General features: G+C 47.1%; 2 protein-coding genes across 5 annotated transcripts in view; both read left to right on the plus strand.

The window, feature by feature from the left end:
- The window catches only part of SRCAP (Snf2 related CREBBP activator protein), a 33,252-nt gene extending 25,712 nt beyond the window's left edge, over positions 1 to 7,540 (plus strand). For 3 of the 4 annotated variants that reach the window (XM_059897436.1, XM_059897434.1, XM_059897435.1), the window contains exons 27-33: positions 1,359 to 1,528; positions 1,678 to 1,874; positions 1,970 to 2,084; positions 2,293 to 2,412; positions 3,882 to 4,076; positions 4,233 to 4,316; positions 4,420 to 7,540. In XM_059897436.1, the coding sequence (XP_059753419.1) occupies positions 1,359 to 1,528; positions 1,678 to 1,874; positions 1,970 to 2,084; positions 2,293 to 2,412; positions 3,882 to 4,076; positions 4,233 to 4,316; positions 4,420 to 7,110 (3,572 nt within the window). In that variant the 3' untranslated portion in view covers positions 7,111 to 7,540. The remainder of the gene's footprint in view (positions 1 to 1,358; positions 1,529 to 1,677; positions 1,875 to 1,969; positions 2,085 to 2,292; positions 2,413 to 3,881; positions 4,077 to 4,232; positions 4,317 to 4,419) is intronic. The other variant, XM_059897437.1, reaches the window with a different exon arrangement.
- Positions 7,541 to 7,602: 62 nt separating this feature from the next.
- Positions 7,603 to 11,054, plus strand: TMEM265 (transmembrane protein 265). The gene is made up of 3 exons (XM_059897467.1): positions 7,603 to 8,099; positions 9,149 to 9,319; positions 10,584 to 11,054. Exons 2-3 carry the CDS (start codon positions 9,152 to 9,154, stop codon positions 10,743 to 10,745), a joined length of 330 nt encoding a protein of 109 aa, XP_059753450.1. The 5' UTR covers positions 7,603 to 8,099; positions 9,149 to 9,151; the 3' UTR covers positions 10,746 to 11,054.
- Positions 11,055 to 14,880: the final 3,826 nt, after the last annotated feature.

Here is a 14,880-nt window from a genome sequence, read left to right on the forward strand (position 1 = left end):
CACAGGCTCCAGACGCGCAGGCTCAGTAGTTGTGGCTCATGGGCCTAGTTGCTCCGCAGCATGTGGGATCTTCCCAGACCAGGGCTCGAACCCGTGTCCCCTGCATTGGCAGGCAGATTCTCAACCACTGCACCACCAGGGAAGCCCCACACAAGATCATTTATTGTTTACTAAATGAGAAATGCCGAGAACGGTGGTATATGGCTGGTTTAGCAGCTTAGTGGTGTCTTCATGGACCCAGGACTTTACCTACTATCCTTAGCTTTTATCTTTTTATTCTCATGGTTATTTCTTCATGGTCTTAAGATGGCTGCTATAACTCCAGGGAGCACACCCATGCTCCAAGCAGGAAGCAAGGGGTTGAAACAAAACACTTCTCGCAAGTCTTTCATTTTTTTCTGGGAAAGAGAGCCCTCCCAGTTGACTTTGATTCAGAATTCATTGGCTCAGATTGGGCCATATGCCCATCCTTAGAGTAATCACTGACAAAGGGAAAAAGGAACTGTGGCTTATTTAGAACAATAATGATTCATCTTCTGGGGTTGGTTTGGGGCGCGTCTTCCCTGGGAATCAAGGGATCTCTGCCAGGTGTCCATAGGATTAATCGGGTTCTGTTAACCGAGAATGGCTGTTGGACAGTAGTGAATAGTTTCTGCCACAACTGTGCACAGGTATTTCTATAGTAACATGTTTGCAGATTTCTTAAATGTCTTAGAACATAAGAAAGTCAGCAGAATTTTTATTAATATGTGTTAAATAAATATTTTAGCAAAAAAATAATTTTGTAACATTTGAAACCATTCAGAATAGGTGAGTTGAAAGTCTTTGTTAAAAGTGTTCAAGCTGATTGGTTGAAAGTCTTTGTTAAAAGTGTTCAAGCTGATTGAATCACTATTTTCGTGTTTGATGGGAGGTTAAACTAGATAACCTCATAAGATCCTGCCTCTCTGGTTCTTATCTCAGTGACCTTCCATCCATTATGTCAAGTGAGCTATGACATAAGTGGATTTGTTGATGTTTATCTTGTGAATGGCTTGTGCTGCAGCTGGTATAACTCAGTGTAGTACTTGAAGGTCTTTTCTTGCTCATACACCATTGAGGATTTCTTTTTTCCCTCTGAGGGTCTGTATTACCCTACCCCTAGTTAGACTGAAAGAAGTCAGATCCAAGACAGGAGCAGACTGAAGAGGAAGAACCCTTAAGGGAAGAAAATATATAAAGTTAAATATTTTTGATTCCCCTGGGTTGATCGAAACCCTGGCGTAAAACTTGATCTTTCAACTACACAGGCTTCCAGTGCTGTGTTTTTCCCACTCCAGTTTATAGCTAGCTTCCTGTACCCCTTCATATCTCTTTAGGAAAGTTGCAGACGTTGGCAGTGCTGTTGCGACAGCTCAAGGCAGAGGGCCACCGGGTGCTCATATTCACCCAGATGACCCGAATGCTGGATGTGTTGGAGCAGTTTCTCACCTACCATGGCCACCTCTACTTGCGTCTGGATGGGTCTACTAGAGTTGAACAGAGACAGGTAACCCAGGCATCTCCGGCCCTTAGAGGCTCGCCTCAGCTCTGTCTCCTTTTTCCAGGGCTCAGAGTCCCAGGAGGGGCCCCCACTAAGCCTTGGTCTGTTTTTGGGGATATGTCTCCCAATACTATCTTTTTTTCCTTTTCCTCTAGGCCTTGATGGAACGATTCAATGCAGACAAACGCATATTCTGCTTCATCCTTTCAACTCGGAGTGGGGGTGTGGGCGTGAACCTGACGGGGGCAGACACTGTTGTTTTTTATGACAGCGACTGGAATCCTACCATGGATGCTCAGGCCCAGGATCGCTGTCACCGAATTGGCCAGACCCGAGATGTCCACATATATAGGTATTGCCTAGTCTCCCCTTACCTTACTTTCCCTTTGCTAATAGGGTTTTATTGATGTATTTGGCTGTTTATACATGTCCTTTATCACCCCCTAGGCTTATCAGTGAACGGACAGTGGAAGAGAACATCCTAAAAAAGGCAAACCAGAAGAGAATGTTGGGAGACATGGCAATTGAGGGAGGCAACTTCACCACAGCCTATTTTAAACAGGTACTAAGATCTTCCAGTCTGTGCAAGAGAGAACTGCTATGCCTGTAGGAGTTACTGCTGCTTATTAAAAAGGATGCTTTGGCCTCCACAGATCTGCCTCTTCAACCAGTGGTACTTCTGATACTACTAAGAGCTATCAGCTTCATAGCTATAGACCTGGGACCAACATTCCGTTGGCTCTGACACTTCTCATATGTTCTTTCCAAAGCAGACCATCCGAGAGCTGTTTGATATGCCTCTGGAGGAACCATCTGGCTCATCTATACCCTCTGCCCCTGAAGATGAGGAAGAGACTGTGGCCAGCAAGCAGACCCATATCCTGGAGCAGGTGAAAACAGAGTGGGCAGGGACTTCACCGGCCGTCCAGTGGTTAAAAGACTCTGTGCTTCCACTGCAGGGGGCACGGGTTCGATCCCTGGTCGGGGAACAAAGATCCCGCCGCAGAAAAAGAGTAGGCAGTCCCTAGAGTAGAGCTAATGGTTGCAGTGTGTGTCGTCTCTCTGTCTTTTGAGTTTGTCCAAGGGGAAAGAACTATTCTGCTTCCCAGATTACAGTTGGCCTTTGACAGTTGTGAGTAGATTGCTTATTGGTTCACGTGATTTCATAGATAGAAACACAGGATATGGAGTCCACGGTTCTAGGTTTGAACTCCAACAGTGCTTCTTTTTTTTTTTTAAAGCAACTTCGTTATGGGCCTGTTTTCTTATTATTATTATTTCTTTAAATAAATTTATTTATTTATTTATTTTTGGCTGTGTTGGGTCTTCGTTTCTGTGCGAGGGCTTTCTCTAGTTGTGGCGAGTGGGGGCCACTCTTCATCGCGGTGCACGGGCCTCTCACTGTCGCAGCCTCTCTTGTTGCGGAGCACAGGCTCCAGATGAGCAGGCTCAGTAGCCGTGGCTCACAGACCCAGTTGCTCCGCGGCATGTGGGATCTACCCAGACCAGGGCTCGAACCCGTGTCCCCTGCATTGGCAGGCAGATTCTCAACCACTGCGCCACCAGGGAAGCCCCAACAGTGCTTCTTAATAGTGTTCGTTAAGCCACATCCATTTAATCTTCTGAGCCTCACTTCCCACTTTTCTGAAATGCTAAATTAGAAGGAAGTAACTGAAGGTTAAATAGCATAGTGGATGTAAGAAGCGCTTTGTATATGGTGTAAAACTCATTTCCCAAACATTAATGCATACTAGAATCACTTGGAAGGCTTTGAAAAAGATTGATTCCTGGGTCCCATCTCACAGTCTACTTAAATCATGATTTTGAGTGGTGAGGTCTGGGCATCTGTATTTTTTCAGAAGTAGACAGATGTTTAGGAACTATAGTTGTGGATTATCATGGAGAAATTTTCCCCTACCAAGTGCCTTCCTCTCATGCTCTAGGCTACTTCCCTCAGTGACTTTGGTGTGATCTCCCTGGATATTCACCTCAGGGGAATGATCATATGTTAATCTGTTGTCATGAGGCATCTCAGTGCAAAAAAGAATTGTGGATTATTTTGTATTCAAAACTTCTGGGATTGCTTTTTTAAAGAGATTTGAGGCTGACTTGAATAGAAAGTAAGTGGAACTAGAGGTCTCTAAAACAGTTATTTTGTCCCTGGTGGCACTCCTGGTTGAATCTGTTCCATCCTATGTGGACCACTGTGTTGCTTTGGTAATTTTGGGGGCCCAGAGAGAGTTGAGTTCTGATTTAAATCTGGTTTGGTGTAAACGCGGCCTCAAACATTTGCCAGAATCAAATCACAAGATGTAAAGTTCTTTAATTCTCATGGTTTTTCTTCCCTACACCCTCATAGGCATTGTGTCGGGCAGAGGATGAAGAGGATATCCGTGCGGCCACCCAGGCCAAGGCTGAACAGGTGGCTGAGCTTGCAGAATTCAATGAGAATGATGGGTTTCCTGCTGCTGACGGAGAGGAGGCTGGTCGGCCTGGGGCTGAAGATGAGGAGATGTCCCGGGCTGAGCAGGAAATTGCTGCCCTTGTAGAACAGGTCAGTGTTGGATCCACTAGTTCTCAACCTCACCCTCCACAACTCCTTCCTCTGGACTCTGCGACCTTCTTTCTGTCTTCTCTGGTGAAAATAATCAAGGGTGATGGGCCCTGGGCACCAGGTCCCTATGTTCATCATCGCTGCTCTTCCCCACAGCTGACCCCCATTGAGCGCTATGCCATGAAATTCCTGGAAGCCTCACTGGAGGAGGTGAGCCGAGAGGAGCTCAAGCAGGCAGAAGTGAGTATGGGGGTGGGGATAAAAGTGGAAAGTGGCTGCTTTCCACCCACTTCCCATGCCGCTTGCCTCCCTCTGACCACTCCTTGGGCTCTGTTTTTGGTAGGAGCAAGTGGAAGCTGCCCGCAAGGACCTGGACCAAGCGAAGGAGGAGGTGTTCCGCCTACCCCAGGAGGAGGAGGAGGGGCCAGGGGCTGGGGATGAGGTTTCCTGTGGGACTGGTGGAGGCAGCCACCGGCGCAGTAAGAAGGCCAAGGCCCCCGAAAGGCCAGGGACTCGCGTCAGTGAGCGTCTTCGTGGAGCCCGGGCTGAAACTCAAGGGGCAAACCACACTCCTGTCACATCCACGCATCATACCCGCAGCACCTCCACACCCCCCCGCTGCAGCCCTGCCAGGGACCGAGTTCCCCGGCCAGCGCCTAGGCCTCGACCCACTCCAGCTTCAGCTCCTGCTGCAATTCCTGCCCCAGTCCCTGCCCCAGTCTCTGCCCCAATCCCCATTTCAGCCCCAAATCCAATAACCATGCTTCCTGTCCATATCTTGCCTTCTCCTCCTCTTCCTTCTGCACAGATTCCTCCCTCTTGTTCTTCTGCCTGTACCCCTCCTCCTGCCTGTACCCCTCCACCAGCTCATACCCCACCTCCAGCCCAAACTTCTCTCTTAACTCCTTCCTCCCCTCTCTTGCTTGGTCTACCTTCTGTGCCCATTTCCCCACCAGTCACCAACCTCCCCTTGGGCATGGGGCCTGAGGCAGAGCTGTGTGCACAAGCAATGGCATCTACTGAGTCCCTGGAGCTGGCTGATATGGCCAGTTCCGAGACTTCCCCAATTACTCTTGTGCCCCCTAAGGATCTGTTGCCAGTTGCTGTTGAGATCCTGCCTATGTCAGAGAAGAACCTTTCTCTCACCTCTTCTGCACCTAGCCCAAACCTGGCAGCTGGCAGCGTCCCCAACGGTCAAGAGCAGGAGGTGCCCGAGCCTGCCGAGGCGACCATCCTCTCAGTGCTGCCTGATGGTGAGGAAGTGGCCACGTGTCTGAGTGAGAGCAATAGGCTGGAGCTCCCACCCTCAGCAGCATCTGATGAGCTACTTCAGGAGCCACTGGAGGCTGACAAGAACTCAGAAGAGCTGGTGGAGGCCCAGACCCCAACGTCTACCCCAGAGAAACCACAGGAACTTGTTTCAGCTGAGGTCGCAGCCCCATCAACCTCATCCTCGGCCACCTCCACACCTGAGGGTCCTTCGCCTGCCCGGCCCCCTCGGCGTCGCACCAGTGCCGATGTAGAAATTAGGGGTCAGGGGGCTGGTCGGCCAGGGCAGCCTCCAGGTCCCAAAGTGCTTCGCAAGCTGCCAGGACGGCTAGTGACTGTGGTAGAGGAAAAGGAACTGGTGAGGCGACGGCGACAGCAGCGGGGAACTGCCAGCACCCTAGTGCCTGGGGTCTCTGAGACTGGTGCCAGCCCGGGAAGCCCATCTACCCGCAGCATGTCGGGGCCAGAATCCTCACCTCCCACCAGTGGTCCCTGTGAAGCTGCTCCCCCATCCACACTGCCCACCCCAACCCAGCAGCCCTTCATAGCTCGCCGTCGCATTGAGCTGGGGCTGACCGGTGGGGGCAGCCCAGAAAATGGAGAAGGGGCACTACTTGCCATCACCCCTCCTGCTGTGAAACGTCGCAGGGGGAGGCCCCCCAAGAAGAACAGGTCTCCAGCAGATGCTGGGCGAGGGGTGGATGAGGCACCTTCATCCACCTCTAAGGGAAAAACCAATGGGGCTGACTCAGTCCCTGGGGCTGAGACCCTTATTGTTGCGGAGCCTGTCCTGGCACCCCAGCTTATTCCTGGGCCCCAGCCTCTTGGACCCCAGCCAGTTCATAGACCCGAGCCTGTCATCCTATCACCTGTGGAGAAAAGAAGGCGTGGGCGGCCCCCTAAGGCCCGAGATTTGCCCATTCCTGGGACCATTTCCTCTCCAGGGGATGGCAGCTTAGAGAGCCGGACACAGCCACTCCCGATACCGCCACCCCTGCCACCACTCCCACCACTCCTAGCCTGTCCCACTGCTACTGTCGCCAACACTGTCACCACTCTCACCATTTCAACATCCCCACCCAAGCGGAAGCGGGGCCGACCTCCCAAGAATCCGCCATCACCTCGGCCCAGCCAGCTCCCTGTCTTGGACCGCGACAGCTCTTCTGTCCTTGAGAGCTGTGGATTGGGGAAGCAGCGGCAACCCCAGGGCCAGGGGGAGAGTGAGGGTAGTTCATCTGATGAGGATGGAAGCCGCCCCCTCACCCGCCTGGCCCGCTTACGTCTTGAAGCAGAAGGAATGAGGGGACGAAAGAGTGAAGGGTCCATGGTAGTAGCTGTAATTCAGGATGATCTGGATTTAGCGGATAGTGGGCCAGGCGGGTTAGAATTGACACCTCCCGTGGTCTCATTGGCTCCAAAACTGCGCTCGACCCGGCTGCGTCCAGGGTCTCTAGTTCCCCCACTAGAGACTGAGAAGGTGCCTCGCAAACGGGCAGGAGCCCCAGTTGGTGGTGGTCCTGGGCTGGCAAAGCGGAGCCGCCTGCAGCCCCCAAGTCCCCTGGGGCCTGAGGGTTCAGTAGAGGAGTCTGAGGCTGAAGCCTCAGGTGAGGAGGAGGAAGGGGATGGGACCCCACGGCGCCGGCCTGGCCCCCGCCGGCTTGGTGGGGCCACCAACCAAGGGGACCAGCGTATCTTGCGCAGCAGTGCCCCTTCCCACTTGGCTGGCCCTACCATTAGTCACAGAGGCCGTAAAGCCAAGACGTGAGTGGGCTGCCCCCCTTCACCTAGGCTTTCTGCCATGGCCCCTCTCCCTCCATGACCAGGCCTGGCTCTTAACCACTACTTGAAGTCTTTTGAGGGGGGAATCCTCCAGGGAGACATAGGGGCCTTCTCCCTTCTTTCCACCAAAGTAGGGGGTAGGCAACTGGTTGTCATGGAAACGGGGCTCTTCACATATCCCCTTCCCTTCCACCCCACATGGCTGGGCAGTGTTAAGGGTGGCAAGATAGTCTTTGTCCCCACCCCCTTGTACTTGATTTCCCCAGCTATCTTTCACAGCCCCCCACCCTTAGGGGAAGGGGGAGGGGCTTCTCTCTACAATGAGTTTTTTTTCCTTTTTTTCTTTTTTCTTTTTTTTTTTTTTTTTTAAGAAGAAAAAAATAATAAACTTAGTTTCTGTATGAGCATCCGCGTAAGGAGGCTTCTGATTTTCTGGTCTGGTGGAGGGTTGGGTGGGAACTTGGGTATCATTTTTCTCTTCTCTCTTGCTCTTGCTAAGACCCTAGTACCTGATCTCTAACTCAGAATTATGTATCTTTGAGGCAGAAATCTCCACGCAAGAAGAGGGAAGAATGGCAAATCTTATCTGGTAGGGTACCTTTCCCTAAAGTTTCAATTTTAAGTCATTCAGACTCATACTTTTCCTCTCCTCCCTTCTATTCCCTTGGTTGCTGGACTTTCCTTGGGAGCTATCTGATGCCTCAGACTTTTCCCTGCTTTAATCCCTCTTGCTCAGGTGCTTTCACTCCCTTTCCAGAAGGCAGGCATTCTACCTCCAGTTACTCCATCTAGCCAGACTGGTTTGAATCAGCCACACCCCCTTCTGAGCTTCTGGGGCTCTTCGGATGGTGGCTGGCCACCCAACCCCACCCCTGGGCTTGGCTTGGAGCCCTGAGTCAGCTCCATCTCCACCCAAGCCAAATCAAACCTGAGGCAGGAGCCGAAACTCACAGTTCCTCAAGGCCTAATAGCCAGGTAAGAGTCCCCGTTTGTTTTTACATTTTCTCTGATCTCAGTTCCCTGGACCCTCTCCTTGTGTTCTCCCCTGATGACTGTACTGTTTACCTCATCTCAGTTCTTTCCTCATATCCATTCTCCTGCAGCTTTGTGGCACATATCATTCTTGGCTCTTGTCTTGCCTCTTCTCTTTAACCTTTCCTATCCTTTGTTACTTGTGTTCTGAGAACTGCAAATGTTTTCATTTTGTCTAGGGTGAAGGGGAATGGTTGGGGATGAAGGTAGAAAGGCAGTTTGATGCCAGGGCTCTGAGGGCTTGGGAAATAGGGAGATGAAAAATGATTAAGTAGGGCATCATTATGCAGGTTTCTGTGTGGCTTATGAGGTCATTTGGACTCGGTGTTAATCTGATTGTATTGTATGACCTGGGTAAAATGGAGAGAGGAAGTGGAAGGGAGCATAGCAAGGGAAGCTCTGATTTGGGGAGGGTGAGGTGTTTCTGAAGTTGAGTTTCCTCAGCTACAAAGAGAGCTTAGATGGGTACTTTTCCCCTCCTTTCCCCCATCCCCAGGACTGTTTTCACATGAAATGGCTGATTTTCTTAAAGTGGAGTACAGGACCTAGGATGCCATTCTCTGATTCCTCCTTAATATTTGAGGGCAGCCTCTAAGGAACTTCAGGGCCCTTTGAAATACAGTTTAAAATCACTGAATTGGGTAGTCTCAGACTCCTAGCAGTTTTTGAGATTCTGTGTTTTTCTACTGTCTCTCAGCATGCACCTGTCATTTTGCTTTTCCCCACTTGCCAAAACAGTAAGTAATACAGATAATGCTACATTCACACCAGCTTGCCTTTAAAGACTGGGAACCTTAGGCTGAGGAAAAAGGATTCCAGACACACATTTCCTCTCAGTCTATGAGTCACTAGGGGAATTCCCCAGGTAAGGCAGCATTCCTGAGAGTTCGACTAGGCCATGACATGATCAGAGAGACGGGTAGAGTCTGAGCAAGACTTTACCAGTGGTTCAGTTGTTGGGCTTACAAGTATCTTGACTGTATCGCCCACAGGTGATGGAGGACGAGGAGAAGGCAGTGGAGAGCTTGGTGAGCAACACGGAAGCTGCTTGTTCTCCATCCCCCATTCGCTGCTGCTCGCTCCGCCTCCGCTACTTGGCAGCTACTAGCATTATATGTGGCTGCTCTTGCCTGGGAGTCGTGGCCCTTGTGTTTGCCATCAAGGTGAGGAAAGCAATTCCTATGGGAGCAGGGGTGTGGGTGTAGTAAGGCAATGGTTCTGTATACCTGATCTATCTACATTGATCAAACAATAAGTACCTGCCAGAGCCTGGCTGTGGGCCTCGTGCCAGAAATAGGAATAAGACATGGTTCCTGCCATCAAAGGGCCCACAGTCTAGCAAAAGAGATGGCTGTGAAAATAGGTAATTATTAATGGAATACAGCTCATCAGTACTATGATAGAGGAAGCACAGGGTATTCCAGGAGCTATGTATGTGTATGTATATGTATGTAAGTACATGTACGTGTATAATAGAGTAGGTGACAGGAAAGGCATCCTAAGGGAGTAAAAAGAAAGTAATCTTAAAGGATGAGTGAATAAGGGTAAAAGTGCATTCCAGGCGAAGGGAGCACAGGCAGCCTATACAAAGGCAACCTGGACTGTTAGTTCAGCATGACTGAACCAGTAAGGAATAGTGAGAGATGAAGCCAGAGGATCCAGATTCCCAAGAGCCTCCAGTGCTGTGCTTAGGAGTTTCAGCTTTATCTGGGAAGTACTAGGGAGCCTTTCAAGGATTTTTGCAAAGGAGAATGACATGGTCAGATTTGTGTTGCAGTAAGGTCCACTCTCAAGGCCTATAAAGAGGAAGAATGGGAAGGGGCAAGACTCAGGGCAGCCGAGCAGTAACTAGAACAATGTATAGGAGTTCAGAAGAAGCTATGAAGTTTTTGAGAGGGCTTCACCATTTCAAAACATCTAACAGAAACCGCACGTGTACCTTTTGGAATTTCCTCGACCCTAGTTGTATTTTTATCAAACTGTTTTCTTATCATCATAATTTCTGGGTTTCATTAGGGCAAAATCATAAAAAGAATCCTTAATGAAAAAGATGAGGCCCATTGGGCTAATGAGAATGGAGTGCTGTTTGGTTGGACATGAGTGAAATACTCCAAGATTGCTCACTGTTTCTTGCCAAGAATTCCAAATTCTGAATGAATCTGAAATGAGAAAAGGATGGGGAATAAAATGAAAAGTATTTTCCCATATGTGATCTTCTGAGCAAACAACAGCCGTCCTGAAAAGGAGGCAGAGCAGAGTGGGTACCTTACTTTGCAGTTGAGACATGAGAGTTAGAAACTGGAAAGGGAGGTGGAGGGTTTGGGTGTGAGATTTTGAGCCAAGACGAGGATATAGGATTGGAGTGGGGCAGTGGGCATTTTGGGGCAGAAGCAGGGGGAGAACCTAACCAAAAACCTGCCCCCACAGGCGGAAGAGCGGCATAAGGCAGGCCGGTTGGAGGAGGCAGTGCACTGGGGGTCCCGGGCCCGGAGGTTCATCCTGGCCAGCTTTGCCGTCTGGCTTGCTGTCCTTGTTCTGGGCCCGCTGCTTCTATGGCTGCTCTCCTACGCCATCGCCCAGGCTGAGTGACCCTGGCTGGCCTTTGCTGAGAGTCAGCCGAGACATCCTGGATCCTGCAATGCGGCATTGCTAGGGTCTGGTGCCAACAATGGTACTTCCTGGCTGGAAGGATGGTGCCTCTCTCAAAGGGCTTTGGAAGAGAGAGGCAGCAGCTGAGACTGATGAGGGGAGGTCAGCCTGCTCTGTTCTTTCAGTGCCCACCATCCCCTATTCCCCCCAATCTCCTCCATCCTAGGGGCCTCTAGGAGGTGGGGTTGAAGCCCAGGCCTGATTTTATTAGTATTTGTTTTGTAATAAAAATCTTTTTTAGTGGCGAAATGCTCCTGTCTAATTGTTCTTCCCCTGCTTTTCCCTGGGCCCTTAGTGAGAGCCAGACTGGACATCTGACTGATGGCAGAAGCCTGCATCTCCCCTTACCTAGGAGCTTCAAGAGGAGGAAAGGATTTTTTTCCCCCTTTTCCTTCTTCTTCTGGAAGTTTCCCTTCTTGGAAAGACCCAAGCTTCTCCCTTACCTATCAACAGAGACCCTTAGGCCACAGAGGAAAAGTCGTAGCAGCAGCTACTAGTTATTGAGTGCTTACTATATTCCAGGCTGTGTGCTAATAAGCATTTTATATTTCTTAACTTCTTCAGTCCTCAAAATCACTCAGTAGGAGGTACTACTGTTTTTATTTTATAGTTGAGGAAACAGGCACAGATTATCCAAGGTCACACAGCTAGTAAGTGGCAGAGCTGGAATTCAACCTAGACAGTTAGTTCCAGAGCTGAGAGACGAGTGAAAGGATTGGATAATAGCAACCACCACCCTGTATGTAGAAACTTGTATGATTATAATGAATTTTCATATCCTTTATCTTGGGCCTTGTGATAATATTTTAAACATTTTTAAAATTGTGAGGTACATAAAGCAAAATATCCAAAACAGAATATACAGCTCAATAAGTTAACACAAAGAAAACATCTGAAAAACCACCATTCAGTCAATTTAACCAATTTAACATTGCCAGCACTCCAAAGCCTCCTTTATACCCTTTCCAATCACTACACCTTCGTTTCTTCCCAGAGGTAACTTTCTGTTTGTTACCCACAAGTATTCTGACTTCTAACAATGTAGTTTAGTTTTGCCTGCATTTGAACACTATATAAATGGAATCATATGTATTCTTTTTATGTCTTGCTTCTTTTACTTAACATTGCTTGTGAGATTGATCAATATTTGGTGTAGCTGTAGTTTTCATTACTGTATTGTATTCCATTATATGACTATATTACAATTTACCCATTTTCTGTTAGTGGACTTTTGGAACGTTTCCCATTAGGATATTATGAATCATGCTGCTTTGGACATTCTTGTACATGTTTTTTGAAGTACATGTACCCTGGGAATGAAATTTTGGGGTTATTTCACCAGCAGAGAGACCAAAAGAGCACCTAAAGGAATTAGAGATGTTGCACACTGAAGATTAAAGGGGAAGGAGGGGCACATGATGGTTGTTTTCAGTGTTCCAAAGTGTTTCAGGAAGGAAAAGTGAAGGGAATCCATTGTTGGTCCAGAGGTTAGAACTACAACAATGGGTAGAAGCCATATAAACAGCAGTGGTTCTAAACCTTGACTTCACAATGGAACCTCCTGGGGAGCCTTAAAAAGTAACTTATGCCTGAGCTTTACCCCCCCAGAGATTCTGATTTAATTTGTGTGAGGTGCTGCCTGGGCATCAGGATAACTCATTTTAGAGAGATTTTTTACAAAAAATTTTTAAAGCTAGTATTTGATTAATTAGCAGCTTCAGTTTAACTAGAATATCCCATTTCCCCAAACTGATTACATGAGGTCTTGCTATTTTTTAACTCTTTATTTTGAAAAAATTTCAAATCTATAGAATAACAGTACAATGAACTCGTGTACTCTTACCTAGATTTATAATGTTTAACACTTCACCACATTTGCTTTATATCTTTCTAAATATACATAATTGTTACTGCTGAATCATTTGAGGGTAAGTTGAAGGCCCTTCATCTCTAAATACCTCATGATCTATATCTCCTAAGAACAAGGATATTCTCTCACATAACTACAGTACAATTATATAATTCAGAGAAGTTAACATCTGTACAATATTATCTTCTAATATATAGTCCATATTCAAACTTGCCAGTTGTCCCAATAATGTCCTGTATAGCAATTTTGCTTTAGGGTCCAGTGTGGGAACACTTAACTGCATTTAGTTTGTCATACCTCTTTAGCATTCTTCAATTTTTAGTAGGTCCTTACCCTTTCTTTTTTTGTCTTTCATGACATTTTTGAGGTGAGGCCATTTGTAGAATGTCTCTCAGTTTGGGTTCTTATGACTGAATTCAGGTTATGCATTTTTGGCTGAAATATTACATAAGCTGTATGTCCTCAATACATCACATTGAGAGGCATATGTCAATTTGCCCTTTTATTGGTGGAGGTAACATTGACAACTTGATTTTAAGGTAGTGTCTGTCAGATTTCTGCAGAGGTAAAGATACTTTTTTTCCTTTGTAATTAAAAAGTTATCTGTATAGGGACTTCCCTGGTGGCGCAGTGGTTAAGAATCCGCCTGCCAACGCAGGGGACACGGGTTCAAGCCCTGGTCCGGGAAGATCCCACATGCCGTGGAGTAACTAAGCCCGTGCGCCACAACTACTGAGCCTGCGTGCTGCAACTACTGAAGCCTGCGAGCCTAGAGTCCATGCTCTGCAACAAGAGAAGCCACCACAGTGTGAAGCCCATGCACCGCAACGAAGAGTAGCCCCCGCTCATCGCAACCAGAGAAAGCCCGCGTGCAGCAACGAAGACCCAACGCAGACAAAAATAAAATAAATAAATAAATAAATAAATAAATTTACCAAAAAAAAAAAGTTATCTGTATAAATACCTCAGCAAATTTTTACCAGTAACTTTAATGCCCATTTTGCCCAAGTCATTTATTCTGAGGCTTACAAAATGTTGATGATTTAACTTTATCATTCTTTCTATACTTATTAGTTGGCACTCTACTATAAAGAAGGTCTTTTTCGCTTTCATTTATTTATTTACAATTTTTAGTGTCAGTATGGTCTCAGATTGTTTTTAAATTCAATTTGTTATATCCATTACTGTCATTAGGCTTCTTAAATTGTTTTGTTGAGGTATAATTTACTTACAGTAAAGTACACAGATCTTATGTGTGCCGAATGGTGAATGTTTTTACACGAACACACCTGTGTAATCACCACCTAGGTGAACAGAACATTTCTAGTACATCAGAAGGCTCCCTCATAGCCCTCTCAGTCTCATTATCATTTTTGTCCCTGATTTCAACCTGGTTCTTGTGTCTAAGTCCCCATCTTTCTTCACTTGCTTTCTGGCACAAATTATTCCAGGCTCATTTTGTACTTTCTCTGCTCCAGCCTGGGAATTGGCCATTTCTCCCAAGGAGCCCTGGTTTCTTTTATTGAGGACTGTTACTTTGAAATCAGTATCTAGACACTAGCTTTGCTCACTCTGCTGGGACATTATTGCTTCTAGGCCCTTTCAGAGGTTAGAGCTAGAAAATATCTAATTTTATCTAAAGTAATTTCTTAAAATCATACCTCCAATTTCAATCAATCATAAGGTGCTCTCCTTTCCCTATTCCAGATTCCATATTCCCACAGTAAGAATCTAGGCTGCCAACTACATCAGTGTTTATTCACTTGCTCAATTTCAAAATAATTATCCCATTATGCTACCAAACAACAAGTCTACTAAGTAAAGTACAAGATTTCTTTGCAACTATTTTGTCTTTAGATTAATGGTATAAGGTCAAAGTACTCTGTTAAAAAGTTACTTGGATTCGTTTTTCTCCTCTTACATGCTTGCAATCCCAAAGTGACATTTCTAAGATACTTAGAAGATTAAATGAATTCATTCTCTGCCTCCTGGAACACAACCTCCACAAGGGTAGGGACCTTATTTTTTTTCATTGCTATTAGTCTAACTCTTAGACGCTCAACAAATATTTGTTGAATGAGTAAGTGAATGCCAGGGTTGAGCTGTGCACTGAGATTTATGAAGTGAGTCGCTCCTGGCAGAATCTCATAACCTGGTAGGCTTCGAACCAAGTGTGATATTCCCCAAGGCTTTCGGGAGGTGGTG

Source organism: Balaenoptera ricei, chromosome 15, assembly GCF_028023285.1.
Source record: "Balaenoptera ricei isolate mBalRic1 chromosome 15, mBalRic1.hap2, whole genome shotgun sequence".
In the NCBI taxonomy this organism is placed as follows: Eukaryota; Metazoa; Chordata; class Mammalia; order Artiodactyla; family Balaenopteridae; genus Balaenoptera; species Balaenoptera ricei.

Bases quoted from the DNA above. Each gene is read 5' to 3' on its own strand.
- TMEM265 (XM_059897467.1), top strand. From the start codon at position 9,152: ATGGAGGACGAGGAGAAGGCAGTGGAGAGCTTGGTGAGCAACACGGAA. The intron at 9,320-10,583 runs GTGAGGAAAGCA...CTGCCCCCACAG, and splicing joins CCCTTGTGTTTGCCATCAAG to GCGGAAGAGCGGCATAAGGC.